Source organism: Phocoena phocoena, chromosome 11 (assembly GCF_963924675.1).
Source record: "Phocoena phocoena chromosome 11, mPhoPho1.1, whole genome shotgun sequence".
NCBI lineage: Eukaryota > Metazoa > Chordata > Mammalia > Artiodactyla > Phocoenidae > Phocoena > Phocoena phocoena.
Genome location: NC_089229.1, coordinates 14948626 through 14964154, shown reverse-complemented (window position 1 = coordinate 14964154; position 15529 = coordinate 14948626). Strand labels below are relative to the sequence as shown.

The window sequence follows — 15529 nt, the reverse complement described above, 5'->3', positions numbered from 1 at the left end:
TCATGTGCTCCAGCTACGTGCAGGGCTCGAAACCAGTGGTTCTCCACCTCAGCTGAGCAGTGGAATCATTTGAGGAACTTTGACGATCCCCAGTGTCCAGGCTGTAAATCAGAATCTGGGCTGCGGCCCAGGCATCAGCATTTTGAAGTAGCCACCCTCTGCCATCATCCAGAGGCATGTGCAACCAAGGTGGAGAACCAGTGCTCTAAGTTACAGTCGTTCTCGAAATTTAGGAGGCATCAGAAACTCCAGGGGAAGTGCTGGGGGGGTGAAGGGAGTTGCTTGTTAAGATGCAGAAAACTCGCTAAGATGCAGATTCCTGGGCCCCGCCCCCCAGAGTTCCTGATTCTGCAGGCCTGGGGTGGGGCCCGAGAATTCATGTTTCTTACAAGAACCCAGGTAATGCTGATGCTGCTGCAGGGAGCCACTCTGAGCACCACTGCCCCACGTCGTCTCCTTCAGTCCTCCCAGCTCCCCCTCCAGGTGGCTCTTCTCCCACCCAGCAGACAAGGTAGAGGAAGTGGCCCGAGCTCCCACGGCTCATCACAGCCAAGCTGAGCTTCAGACCCAGGCCTGGCTGACTCCCAGACCTGACCTCTTAACTGCCTCCCTGCTCTGGGGCCTTGGGTCCTCCCTAAAAATCGCCCAGCCCGGAGGAAAGGCCCCTTAGCATTTGGAGCATGAGCCAGATGCTGGAAACCATGCGCCCCCCCAGCTCTCCAAGTGCTCATGGAGAGAGCACGTACGCCATCAAGCATGGGACTAACTGGGGAGGTTCTTGTCATCAGAACCCGGCTTGTAGTAGGCACTCAATAAATGTGTGCTGTGGGAGCTGGTTAAATGAGACACCTACGTGGAAAGGCACAGCCCCAGAGGAATCATGGGCCTGTAATTGCTTTTGGCTGGATTAGGCTTCCCGGCCACATTAGCCTCCAGTTACTGTAATGGGCAGAGAAGATTGAGCAGGCCCTGGGGACTTCTCCATGTGCCTGCCCCTTCCCCATAAAAGAAGAAGAGCCTCATTTGTGGCTCAAAATAGGCCAAGTAGGGCTGAATCTGACCCAGAAGGAGGCTCCCAGGGGCCTGCTCACTTCACTTCCATGCTGAACAGAAGAATTTTAGTAAATGAGGCAGCTTTGAGTTTCCTCCCTGCAAGAATATTTAACATCATACACGGGCCAGAGCCCCATGCAGCTGAGGCTGCACCTGGGAGCAGGGCCTCCACGAGGCTGTGGACGCCGTTTACATCCTGCTTCGTGCAGGCGGACAGCTGCCAAGAAAAACAACTCCATAAACAGGCCCTTTGGCCTAATAAGGGTCCATTTCGCCCCCTTGCAGGAAAGGCTTGTGCTGGCTGAGTCTGAAGGTGACATGGCTCAGCCCAGTTTAAATTCCATTAGCCCCAGGTTCTCCATCCATGCTCTTGAAAGAAGCATTTCAAGTCAACAACCCAACCGTGAGGAAATGAGATAACGTGCTTTCTAACTGGAGCGGCCCTGTGTTCAGGACAGTTATTATTATGGCTCTTACCGTTATTATTGTTGGTTTGGCCTTTATAAAAGAGAGGTGCTAGGGGAATAAATGGATTTTAATAAAGCAAATGTCCCAGCATTCACCGATGTGGTGTTTTAGATGCTTATGACCCATCAGGTTTGGGGGGGCGGGGCGGGTAAATAACGCTACAATATCATTTCACAAAGCCTCAGCCATCACCATTAAAGCACCGCCATCTCTGCAACAGGCAGGTGGCCAGAGCATGGGAGACTCAAATGCAAAAGAGGAAGGGCAGGCACTGGGGAGGCAGAGATGGACGAGACCCAGTCTGTGCCCTCAGACTCCAGCGGGAAGTAACACTGCAGTCACGCGTGATGGGCTGCCTGGCACGGGGTGGGAGGCAGCTGAGAGATCTGAGGAGACTTCACAGAGGTGACCACTGAGCTAGATCCCGAAGGAGGGGCCAGAGATCAACAGGTGGAGAAGAAGGGAAGGGCATCCAAGCAGAGGGAACAGCGTGGGCAAAAGCAGAGGAATGAAAGAGACGGTGGTGGTAGGTTCTGATCAAGGCAAGTGGTTGGGAGCGGTCAGAGTGAAAAAGTCAGATGTTATCAAGGTTAGGAGGCGAGACGGGCAGAGTGGCAGGTGAGACCTGAAAAGGCAAATTGAGCCATAGTAGCCGTATTCATAACAGCAAACAAGTGGAAACAACCCACATGTCCGTCGGGGGATGAATGGATACACAAAATGTGGTACATCCACGCAACGGGATATTGTTCAGCAGTAGAAAAGAGGTGAGGGGCTTCCCTGGTGGCGCAGTGGTTGAGAGTCCGCCTGCCGATGCAGGGGACGCGGGTTCGTGCCCCGTTCCGGGGGGATCCCACATGCCGCGGAACGGCTGGGACCGTGAGCCATGGCCGCTGGGCCTGCGCGTCCGGAGCCTGTGCTCCGCAACCGGAGAGGCCACAACAGTGAGAGGCCCGCATGCTGCAAAAAAAAAAAAAGAAAAGAGGTGAAAGAGTGATACACGTGACAGCGGGGTGAACCTTGAAAACATTCACACTGAGTGACAGAAGCCAGACACAAAAGAGCACATGCTGTATGATTCCTTCTGTATGAAATGTCCGGAACAGGCAAATCACAGTGGTTGTCAGCACAAGTAGGAAATGGGAGAGACTACTGGTGGGCATGGGGTTTTTCCTGGGGGTGTTGAAAATGTTCTAAAATTAGATTGTGGTGACAGTTGTACAACATTGTGAATATTCTAAAAACCATTGAACTGTATACTTTAGATCAAAGCATTTTGTGTCATATGAACTCTATTTCAATACAACTAAATAATATATACATATACGTATTTTTTGAACAATTACTGTTTTACTGAAGTATAGTTGATTTACAATGTTGCGTTTGTTTCTGGTGTACAGCAAAGTGATTCAGTTATACATATATATACATATTCGTTTTCATATTCTTTTCCATTATGGTTTATTACAGGATATTGAATATAGTTCCCTGTGCTATACAGTAGGACCTTGTTGTTTATCTATTTTATATATAGTAGTGTGTATATGTTGATCCCAAGCTCCTAATTTATCCCTCCCCCTCCCCCTTCCCCCTTTGGTAACCATAAGTTTGTTTTCTACATCTGTGAGTCTGCTTCTGTTTCGTAAATAAGTTCATTTGTGTCATTTTAGATTCCACTTAATAAGTGATATATGGTGTTTGTCTTTCTCTGACTTAACTTCACTTAGTATGATAATCTCTAGGCCCACCCATGTTGCTGCAAATGGCATTATTTCATTCTTTTTGTGGGTAATATTCCATTGTATATATATTCCACATCCTCTTTGTCCATTCATCTGTCAGTGGACTTTTAGGTTGTTTCCATGTCTTGGCTATTGTAAATAGTGCTGCTGTGAGCATTGGGGTGCATGTATCTTCTCGAATTAGAGTTTTCTCTGGATATATGCCCAGGAGTGGGATTGCTGGATCATATGGCAACTCTATTTTTAGTTTTTTAAGGAAGCTCCATACTGTTCTCCATAGTGCCTGCACCAATTTACCTTCCCACCAACAGTGTAGGAGGGTTCCCTTTTCTCCACACCCTCTCCAGCATTTCTTATTTGTAGATTTTTTAATAATGGCCATTCTGACCTGTGTGAGGTGATACCTCATTATAGTTTTGATTTGCATTTCTCTAATATTTAGCAGTATTGAGCATCTTTGCCTGTGCCTATTGGCCATCTGTATGTCTTCTTTGGAGAAATGTCTGTTTTAGTCTTCTGCCCAGTTTTTGGTTGGGTTGTCTTTTTTTGTTATTGAGTTATATGAGCTGAAAAATGATTACTTTAAACACACATGCAAAAAGTAGATTGAGATCAGTCACAAAGGATGTTAAATGGCCTAAGAAAGTGGCAGCACATGGCAGAAGCACTCCTGGAAGAAGATTTTTCAACCGCAGAGAAAATTGAAGAGCTAACACTTCTTGAGTTCTTGCCATGCACCTGCCAGGCCCCTGTTAGGCCTGTTACATCTATTAACTCATTTAATCCTCATCACAACTCATGAGGTAGGTCATATTATCCCCACTTTACAGATGATGAAACTGAGGCACAGAGAGCCTAACTTAATTCAGGTCACCCAGCTTTTAAGTGGCAGAGCCAGATCAGAAACTGAGGCAGCCCAGCTCCAGGTTCCTTGCTCCTAACCACTGTTCTATATTAGTCACAGACTCTCAGAGCCTGAAGGGACCATAGAGGGCAGCCCAGTCCAAGCACCTCATTTTATAGGCGCCCCAAAATGGAATGTAACAGTCTACAGATTTTTCTAACACACCTTTATTAAGCCCAGGCAGGTAAAGTCAGTGTGTCATACAGGCAGGCAGAAAACATTAGAGAGTAGTGGAGACAGTAGCCAACTGGGAAGGATACACACCACCTAAAAAATTTATACTCAGCTCCATGGGAGGTGGTGACAGCCAATACTAACGCATCCTTCGGCTTCATTCTACTTGAGGGACACCAGTTTGCAAAGCTCTGGGAGTCTGCACACCACCCCGCATCCTGAGTCACATGTACAAAGCCTGGCTTGGACAGTTGGACAGTTCACACCATCAATGAAACGTTGAAACCCTGGACCCCTGATGTCAAGTTATAATGAGCAGGTGGCTTCACCGTGGCTCAGTCGCCCTCTGGAGCTTAAACAAGAGGTTTCTAATCAAACCGGGCCATGTTCCCGGGGCACTGCCGCTGGTGTAGGGTCTTTAAGCCACACCACGTGTGCTGCAGCTCTGGGCAGCTCGGTGGGGTGGGAGGTAGGAGGACAGCCCGTGATTATCACTCATAGATGGGGGAAAACCATCCCGGAGAGCAGAGCTTAGAATTGTTTAATTTGGCCCTGAGGATGAACCACAGGGAGACAGATGGTAGCACGGTGTAAGGAAAACTATCCAGCCTATAAAACGTTTAGAGGGAGCTTCTCCTGAAAGGCAGTGATCCGGCGGGAATGGCCGCCCTTAAAAAGGGGTGTCATACAGGGACTCAGAACCAGCCTGAGGGTTTGAGTGGATGGCTTTAAGATGACTGTGTCTGTGTGCCATTGACACTTTGCTCACTGTGTTCTGTCTTCCAGCTGGTCATGCAGTACCTCTACTACGGTGGCCCAGAGTCGCTTCTCATTAAAAACAACGAGATCATGGAGGTAAGGAATCCGCTGTGTCATTGAGTGGGTGGCACGCACAGGCGGTGTCTGGGGGGAGGCCGTGCTGGGTCTTCACTTGGATGCAGGCTTTGGGGTCCTGCCTGCCTCCTTAGATCTCCCAAGGGCTTCTCATCAGAGCCCCTCCCCTGGAAGGCTGGGGCACTGGGTGCGCTAGTCTGATCCCTTTCAATAGCAACTGAGTGAAGCTGAGTGAAGCCCAATTTTAACGGGCTTTGGCAGGTGGAGGAAAGGAAATTTACTGAAGAGTCTGAGGCTAGCGCTAGCTTCAGGCACAGCTGGGGCTCAAATAGCATCATCAGGAACTATCTTTGACGACTTCTCCCTTGTCATTTGTAAGAGAAATATATGGTCTGAAAGCATTCCTCAAATCTCAGCACGTCCACTGAGGCAGAAGCCAAGAACCAGTTACAAAGCTCTCCTGGCCTCACTCAGGCCCCTCATTCCTGCAGCTCCCTGGCTCTCCCTGTCTCCTGTCCACCTCTAGTAACTCTGCCTCTTCTGCCCTCCCTGCTCCTTCCTAGAAGTGGAACTCGTGTCAAAGCTGGCAGCTTTGAACCAGAAGCCAAAATCACTTTGATATTCCTGAGCGAGAGAGCCAGGAGCCCATTCAGGTGCCTGAAGTCCAGGGTGGCTGATGAGAGATGTCAGAACACTATGAGTTGTTCAAGAGGTGACACCACACTGTGGTTCAGACGTGGGCTCTGGGCCAGACTGGGTTCAGATCCAGGCTCTACCCCTTCTGAGCTGTGTGATCTTGGAGCAGTAATTTAACCTCTCTGATCCTCAGTTTCCCAACCTGTAGAATGGGGATAACAATATCTACCCCATTGGGTTTTAAAGATCTTAAGAGTTTCTATTTGTAAGGTGCTTACTACAGTGCCTGGCTTGAGTCACAGGGGCTGTGTGTTCACTGGGAGCCATTTATCCTTTTGTTCTTACTCTGTGAAACCTTCTGTGGTCACTCCCCCGCCCCCCAAAGTTACTCTCCTGTCTCTCTGGACGGCTCCTCTGACTCGTCACAACCTCAGGACTAAACTACACTCTGAGGACTCAGACTCTTTTGTAAACCTTTTTAAAAACTATTTTCAAATTGAAATAATGAACATACATTTCAATCATGTAGATAATAGAGAAGAGCTTTACAGTACATAAAAAGCACCTCACCCAGCCACCCCCAACCCCATCCTCCCAGTCCTTTCCCCAAAGGCAATCCCTTTGAACTCTTGCTTCAGCCCTTTCTTCCCCTCCCCAGAGCCTCTGTTCAGCATCTTCCATGGCCAGGTGCCGTGCTCAGGGCTGGAATACAGCAGCTATGCAAAGGGACAGAGATGCCTGCCCTCCTGGTCTCTGGAGAGGGCGACAGGCATGACATCATGTCTGGTGTGAGAAGGGCTGTGAGGAAAACTCAGACAGGGTAGGGGGGCCAGATCGTGATGGAGGGAGGAGTCCTGAGGTGACATGTGTGTGGAGACATGGATAAATGGAGGGAGTAAGCCACATTGATACCCACCTTGCTGAATAAGAGCGTCACCCTTATTTCTGGATGTAACAATTTTAGGCATTTCTGCTTGACCTCTTGCTGTAATAAATGTAAATTTGATTCACTTCGACCCCACCCCTCCCCCCTGCCATCTTCCCCTGCAGTTGAATTCTGTCACTGAGTCTTTAGTCCTCTAATGCCAGCAACAGCTCTAGTGTAACCTTCCGGCTTTAGAGTGATGTCCGACACTTTATTCCCGGTGCCTTCACCTTGGGTACCACTGTGGGAGGTGAAGAGTTTTCTCACCATGGGCGTTGCTTTCCTTCCACCTCCCAACCTCTAACAGGCTCTTTTCATGGTTTTTAGCTTCTGTCTGCTGCTAAATTTTTCCAGCTGGAGGCTTTGCAGCGACACTGTGAGATTATCTGTGCAAAGAGCATCAATACCGACAACTGTGTGGATATTTACAACCACGCCAAGGTAATCGATCTCATTCTCGCTTCCCGAGCACCCCCCATGCCCTGACGCGGGAGAGGCTTTCTTTGCACACACTCTGAGTCCGGGTAGAGCGCGGATGCTGGGCCTGTGCATTTAGGCCAGCCGTCATCACTCCTCCCAAGGTCTGCTTCCTGCTTAGAAGAGATGTCTTTCCCTTCATCCGCCCCTCCAGAACACAATGAAAGCAAGCAGGCAGAAGTTTCAAAAGCAGTCATTCTCAAACTGTAGCATGCGTATGAGTCTCATCGCAGACTCTGATTCAGCAGGCTCTGGGGTGGGCGCTGGCCCTGCGTCTCTAACAGGCTCCCGGGTGAAGCCTCTGCAGCTGGTCTAGGCCACAGCTTGAGCAGCAAGCTTCTTGAACAGTGGTTCTCTAAGTGTTGTCTCCAATCCAGCAGCATCAGTATCAACCAGAAACTTGTCAGGAATGTATATTGTAGGCCCCACCCAGACCTGCTGAATCAGAAACTTTGTGAGTGAGGTCTGGCCGTCTATGGCTTCCCAGGCCCTCCAGGTGATTCTGGGGGTGTTCACAGGTGAGAACCATTATGCTAGAACTGAGGTTCCCGATGCTGGCTGCACGGTAGAATCACCTCATTTAAAATCCCCATGCCTGGGGCTTCCCTGGTGGCGCAGTGGTTGAGAGTCCGCCTGCCGATGCAGGGGACGCGGGTTTGTGCCCTGGTCCGGGAAGATCCCACATGCCGTGGAGCGGCTGGGCCCGTGAGCCATGGCCGCTGAGCCTGCGCGTCCGGAGCCTGTGCTCCGCAATGGGAGAGGCCACAACAGGGAGAGGCCTGTGTACCGCAAAAAAAAAAAAAAAAAAAAAAAATTCCCCATGCCTGGGACCTATCACAGACCAATTCATCAATTTCTGGGGGTGGAGCCTGGAAAAAAGGTATTTTTTTCATAGCTTCCTGGGTGATTCTCAGATGTGCCAAGATTGAGAACAGGCTGTCAACACTAGAGAGGTCCAAGGATTCCTCCTACTCAGGTGGCCCCAATACCTGGGGAGACATTTGGAATCTCGGTGTGGCCCTTCACCCCAAAGATCTCTGCAGGGAAGCCCAGGAATCTGTATTTTTAACAGGCTCCCAGGGCAACCTTTGTGATTTCAGCCCTAAGGCCAGTCTTCACTCCAGTTTCTGGAGTAAAATCAGTGAACCACCGATTTCATCCAATTCACTTCACAAGTGGGGATACCGGGACCAAGAGAATTAAAATCATGTGTCCAGGTGCCACTTCATTTTGGTTCATGCACTCAGGACAGGGAGATTAGCATCTGCTGGGAAGAAACAATGAAATAAATTAAGATCAGGAGTTAATTTAAAACGAAGCACTCTTCTTTGGTATAACTGGAGCTCAGCACACATGCCTCCCACATCTACGGTTGTAGAGTGACAACTGATGTGAATAATGGTTACTCTGCTCGTTGTGAAAACACAGGTTGCGTTTGAGATGTTATTTTCTGTTTTACACCAACATTCCCTGAGTCCTTTCCAGGTGCAGGCCTCTGTGCTTAAAGCTTTGTTGCATTACCTTTTTAAATCCTCACCACAACCCTTTCATTAGTCCCATGTTATAATAAGGAAACTGAGGCACAGAGAGGTGAAGTAACTTGCTTAAGGTCACACAGCTATTACAGAGATTTTTTTCCATTGTGGTAAAATTTACGTAATGTGAAACCTACCATTTTAACCATTTCTAAGTGTACACTTCAGCGGTATTACGTACATTCGCATTGCTGTGCAACCATCACTGCCATCCATCTCCAGAATTTTTCACCTTCCCAGACTGAAAATCTATACCCATTAAACACTAACTCCCCATTCCCCCCTCCTCCCCAGCCCTTGCAACCATCATTCTACTTTCTGTCTCTGTGAGTTTGCTCTAGGTACTTCATATAAATGGAATCATATGGTATTTGTCTGGCTTATTTTTGAGGCTGGCTTCTTTCAGTTAGCAAGCACAGTGTCCTCAGGGTTCATCCATGTTGTAGTGTGTGTCAGAATTTCATTTCTTTTTCAGGCTGGATAATATTCCATTGTATGTATGTACCACATTGTGTTTATCCATTCATCCATCAGTGGATACCTGGGTTGCATCCACCTTTTGGCTCTTGTGAATAATGCTGCTATGAACAGGGATATTTGCTCAGAATGTAAACCTAGATTTGCCTCACTCCAAAGCACAGGTTCTTCCTTGTGTTTATTGTCTGGCCTAATAAATGTTCAAAATATTTGCAATAATCCTTGCAATAATACTCAAAAAAGATTTTCTGATTGCTCATCAGTAAATCAAAAGGTTCAGTCAGGCTACTTTCTACCCACACACACTGGATGTTTGGGTTAAGTAAGGGTTTTACCAAAATCTGGTTTCTTGGGACACAGCAAAAAAAAATTTTTTTTAAATCTTGAACTGGTTACTTTGCAAAAAGTAACCAGAGAAACTGGTTACTGGCATCCAGAGAAATGGCATCCAGAGAAACTCTCTACCCAGGAAGGGGGCCCAATTAGTCTCACGGTCCTCTGCCCCCTCCCCTGGCCATTGGATACCCAGACTGCCCTGTGAACCCCACATCCACAGTGGCTTTGCTGTGACCTATCTCCTCGGCAGCAAGGCCTGCGTTCCACAGTCCCATTTTAATAACTTCAGGATCCTTGGCAGGCAGCTTCTGTAGCTCTCTTTTTATTTAATAACACACCGGATGCAACGTGAGCCCGGGCTGGGAATACATTAGTGCTACAGGCTTGGAACACCTATGGCAAAGAACTGCCTCTTCCATTGATGTGCCTCTGCAGCCAGAGCTTGGTCTTTTGCAGACGCCAGCCTCTGTCTACCCTCCCAGGCCTCATCCTGGAATGTTTCCAAGGTCAACGCCTGCCCTTCCTGATACTTGCATGGAGAACGGGACAATGCTGCCAGCACCCCTTGCCCTTTCTATGTGCTGCTTCCCCTGTGCCGTGGATCCTGCAGCTCCCGCTAATGATAACCTGCCACGTGGATTCTATTACTGCCAGATTGTGCTGCAGACGGAGGCTAGTTTAGTAAAAGAGACAGAAAAGAAACCAGTACTCGGTTTGGAACCCCAGGAAATGCAGGCATTGAGATACTAACAGCCATGCTTCAAAGGTCAACAAGTTCTTGGCAACATTACCTCTGTTCTGCACCTGACCATTGGAGACAGCTGTGGAGTTTTCCAGCCCAGAGGAGAAGCCTAGCCCATAAAGGCATGGCTTCCTCATCTTTCTTTTGCTAGCAAAGCTGTCCCGAACTATTCAGTCATGAAGAAGAGGCCCTGGAGCTTCTGATGGCCCTTTCAGGGTGTCTTTCAACTTGAGAATGAGAACAAGCTGGTTCATCAAATTGAATCTAAGCTAACGCAGTGAGATTCCCATCCCGGGGCACTGTGATGGGAAGAACATGTGTTTGGAAACCAAGGGATTCATTCCCTAGTGTTTATTGTGAGCCCACTGTTTACCAGGAGGTGTATATACGTCTGAATAAGAAATCAGTAAGATATGGTCTCTGCACTTGAAAAAGGTACTGTCTAGGACAGGGGTCAGCACACTTCTTCCGTGAAGGTCCAGATAAGTATTTTCACAGAGGCCATGCTGTCACTTTGATCCTACTCAATTCTGCCATTGTAGTGAAAAGCAGCCAGAGACAATATGTAAATGAATGGATGTGGCTGGCTCCCAATAAAACTTTATTTACAAAAACAGGTGGTGGGCCAGATTTGGTTCACAGGCCTGTAGTTTGTCAACCATTGGTCTGGAAGGTGAGAAGTCTGGTCCCAGTTCTGTCTGTAATTAGCTGTGTAAAGGTAGGCAAGCATCTGATATATACTCACCATTCAATAAATATCACCAAATATCAATGTAAGTACTTATTTTGCTTATTCTTCTCCAATTACACTAACTTGTGATGAGAGACACCCCTATACAAAGCAAGTGGCTAGGTGTGGTAAGGGGAGAGGGTCTCTCTGTGTCCACAGAATCAGAGATAGGCAACTCTGAGCCTTAGTTTCCCCACATGTACAATGAGGCCTTTTCTCTGTGACTCTAAAAGGAGGGTTCATGTTGAAAGAATGAAAGCATTCCTAAGAACTCTTCCAGCTCCAGGATGCTATGCATCTCTGTGAACATTTGTGTGATAACAAGCCTGCTCACCTGATAAAGCTCACCAGGCCCCCTAAGCCTCTCAGAGACCACAGAATTACCTGGTGTGTCCGTGTCCTAAATGCACAGAGCATGGTACCCTCCAGTTCACACCCCCTCATTCTGTAGCTTGGGGAACTGAGGCCCAGAGAAGTGATTTGACTTGCCCATAGTTGCACATGATTTTTATGAAGATAAGTCATTGGCTCAGTGAACTAGCACATGGTGTCAGTGAGTTCGAGGTACAGGCTTGGGGGAGTTCCCTAGTGGCCTAGTGGTTAGGATTCCAGGCTTTCACTGCCATGGCCTGGATTCAGTCCCTGGTCGGAGAACTGAGATCCCGCAAGCCATGTGATGCAGCCAAAAAATAATAATAATAGTTAAAAGAAAAAAAAGGTTACAGGCTTGGTCCTTCTATGGGCCAGTTAGCTGAACTAGGTTCCATAGATACAGTCAACTCCTCTTATCCCAACCTAGGCACCTAGTTTGTCCACGTGGGTCCCTGGATTTAAATGAGTGAGATGAGAGTAATAATTATGAATAGTTTACATTTAGCATGCCAGCTAACATTGAGCACTGACTACAATCAGCCATTGTTCTGAATGTGCCATGTATTATCTCATTTAATGCCAGTGACAGCTTATTAGGTAGGTATTATTATCTTCCCCCATTTTAAGGACAGGAATATGGAGGCACAGAGAGATTAAATAACTTACCCAGCAGCAGATGGCGGGGAGTGGCAAAGTCTGGACTAAAAACTCATGCAGATTCCAAAGCCCCCTCCCTTAGCTCCCTTCCTAACCTGCATCCCCTAAGTGTGACAGATGACAACTCTGCCATCAGTTATGTTCCATTCAGTCCCCTCAACAGCTCTATGATGCAAGTGACATAGTTCCCATTTTGAAAATGAGGAACCTAAAGCCAGAGGCCAAGTGACCCAGCCCTGGTCACATATTCAGAAAAGTGGGGGAGCCTCAACTTGAATCCAGGTGTCCCGCTCATTCCACCATCGCCCTGTTGCCGCTGCCTCGTCGTAATTCCACCATTCCACATGGAGCAGCTTAAAGTGCATCTCTGGCTTAAGGACAGCATATTGGGGAGTTCAGAATGAGAAATTCCACATTTAGATAATTTAGATAATTTAGCATCTAAATAAAGCAGCAGGATATCATCTCAGGGAACATTTAACTACTGAGCATCCAGCTCATTGCAAAAGAGAGACTTACAAGCTTTGAAAACTGCAGAAAAGGTCTGAATACGGAAACAGCTGACCCTCGTATGCACATTTGCTTCTGCATCTCAAACAGGAATTCCTCCACCAAGCACGCTTCCAAGGTTGAATGGTATCAGGCCGGAGGCAGTGCATCCTAATGGTTAAACACACAGCCTTCAGGACTTGAGTTACCAGGGTTCAGCTCCTGGTTCTGTCCTTGACATGTGTGAATTTTTGTCAGCTACTCCCTTGTCTCACTTTCCTCATCTATAAATCGAAGGTGGTAATCGTACCTGCCTCAAGGAAATTTGAGGACTTTGAGAGGATGCACGTGAAGTGCCTAGCACGGTGCTCAGCACATGATATGCTGTCACTCGGTGTTTGCTGCCGGTGTCACTACTCTGAGAATTAACTGTTCATTCATACATTCAACAAATCCATATTGTGTCCACTGTCTACCGAGCCTTCTTCTTGGGCTTGTAAAGTGAGGCAGGTCAATGTCATCCCTTCCGTATTGGTTTAGTCTGTCAGGAACTATGTCTCTTGATCAGTTTCTCAACCTTGGCACTACTGACAATGTGAGCTGCGTAATTCTCTGCCAGGGGGGTCTGTCCTCTGCGTGGTGGGGTATTTAGTGGCATCCCTGGCTTCTACCCACTAGATGCCAGTAGTACACACTCCACCCCTGCCCCCGAGTTGTTGACAACCAAAAATGTGTCCAGACTTCCAGATGTCGCCTGAGAGACAAAATCACCCCTGGTCGAGAACCACTGCCCTAAATACAGGGGGTAGGTAGGCAGTGCCCACTCATAGGATGGTTGTGAGAATTAAGTGAGCTAATTGATACTTGTAAAGAGGTTAGAACCGTGTCTGCAACTCCGTCAGTGCACCAGTTATCTGTAGTGGAGCAAAGAGACTCAAAACCCAGTGTTAGAATAGTGAGTGCTTGTTTAGTACATGAGTTGACAGCATGGGTGGGCTCTTCGGGTCTCAGCCAGCCTTGCTTCTGAGGTCAGCAGGCCGGTCGGCTGTGGCTGGCTGTGCTGATCCTGGCTGGGCTCTGTCGCTGTCGGGTCAGTGTCATGTGGTTGTTGAAGCTGCAAGCAGGCTAGCTCAGGCTTGTTTTTGAGGCAGAGGCAGGGTTCTGAGAGAGAGCACAGAAGCACACATGGCCGCTTGAAGCCAGCTCAGAGCTGGCAACTCTCACTTCAACCACGTTCTCTTGGCCTGAGCAACTCACAAGGCCAAGGCAGGGAGAAATGGACTCAGCCCTTTGACGGGAGGAGCTGCAAAGTCACATACCCTGGGTGTGAATACAGCAAAGGATGCAGAATCGGGGCCACTGTCGCAGTCTACTTTAACAGGTGTTCGCCATCAACACGTGTGAAAACAGGTGCTTTCAGAAACATAACCATCTCCTGCTTCTTCTCCACTCTCCACAGTTTCTTGGAGTCATGGAGCTCTCAGCATATTGCGAAGGCTACTTTCTCAAAAACATGATGGTCCTCATCGAAAACGAAGCATTCAAGCAGCTCCTATATGACAAAAATGGCGAAGGGACGGGCCAGGATGTGCTCCAGGACTTACAGAGGACGTTGGCCATCAGGATTCAGTCAATCCACTTGTCATCTTCCAAAGGTTCTGTTGTATGAAACGTCCAGTCCAAAGAATGTTCCCCGGGGACTTGCCAGTTCTGCTGCCGCATTGGCTTCACACGAACATACGAGTCTCACCTGGCGTCTGTTTTTGGCTGGGCCAAGGAGCTGCTTTTACTGCCTCAGCTGCTCTTGAATAAGCAGATGCAGCTCCCATGAGCTCCTGTTGAGAAACAAAGGACATGCCACTGGCCCGCAGGTCAGATTACAGCTGGATCCAGAGCTAGAAGGCCAACGTGGGGCAGCCGAGCTGACCTCATCTGAAAGCACCCCTGGGGCAGTTGAACACCCCTTGCCAGGGACCGCTGTCCAGCAGATAGACTGAGAACTAAAGGTCGTTCAGGTTCCAGGTTGACAGTTGGAGAACTTCACTGCACCGACCCTGAAAAGCATTATATTTATTACACATTACCTTAGTAGCTGCAATTCCGCAAGAGTTAAACCATGGTAGCAAATTGGTGAGACTGTTACCAACGACGAAGACATCACTTGGCGTATTTTTAGGGGTGGGAACTTTTTAAAATGTTCATTAAAAAAAAAACCCCAAAACAGGGTAGCCTTGTAGTTTAAAATATATTTCTAAAAGCTTAACAGTTCATTTTCAACTGGATTGCGTTTAGGGATCTGTGTTTTGAGATTTCTTTTTTTAAAAATACAGTTGCAGGTCTACTCTGTCCTAAACATGCATCTGAGAAGATATTACTATATTCTACACAAGGTGAAATAATAACCTTGCCTTAGTGATCATGGTTACCCAAAAGAGCTGCACTGCCAATAATTAACTCAATAGTTGAAAAAAACCTGCATGCTAATCGTGATTTCGGGGTGAGAATAAAATCCCCCCACATAAAAAAAAAAAAAAAAACACGCATTTGCATGGGCCTGAACCTGTAAAATGTTATGTTTGTGCTTCATTTTTGCCAAGGTAAAAATGTCCCATCACTTCTTGCTAAAAGTCCATTTGGTGAAACTAACATGTCCATTTCCTTTCCTAGTTAGGAATGATGCTGGGATGTTTTTGCAGAAATGTGTTCATAGATGATGCTGCATAGGGGATGGGGGGGGCACGTCAGAGAATTTACTATTAATCCCAGAGTTTCCTCTGTATTCTCAGAAGATGTTAATAGTTTGTTACTAGCCAGAGGATATGACTATGTTAGATTATTTTTAAAGATGAAACATGTATGATAGGATGGATTCTTTCTGTATTCTGAGAGTATACAGTATAGGGTTATCTATAATGAAAGTTTATATCGACAGGGTTCTGTTTGCTTTGCCATATATTATAAGCAAAAGAGATTAGTGA

At 47.5% G+C, this 15529-nt stretch overlaps 1 protein-coding gene across 3 annotated transcripts in view; it reads left to right on the top strand.

Annotated features, from left to right (window-relative positions):
* Window positions 1–15166, top strand: part of ABTB3 (ankyrin repeat and BTB domain containing 3) — a 300383-nt gene extending 285217 nt beyond the window's left edge. For 2 of the 3 annotated variants that reach the window (XM_065886729.1, XM_065886730.1), the window contains exons 13-15: window positions 5128–5196; window positions 7064–7177; window positions 14011–14220. In XM_065886729.1, the coding sequence (XP_065742801.1) occupies window positions 5128–5196; window positions 7064–7177; window positions 14011–14220 (393 nt within the window). Of the gene's footprint in view, window positions 1–5127; window positions 5197–7063; window positions 7178–14010 lie in introns of all 3 variants that reach the window. The other variant, XM_065886728.1, reaches the window with a different exon arrangement.
* The last annotated feature ends 363 nt before the right edge of the window (window positions 15167–15529 follow it).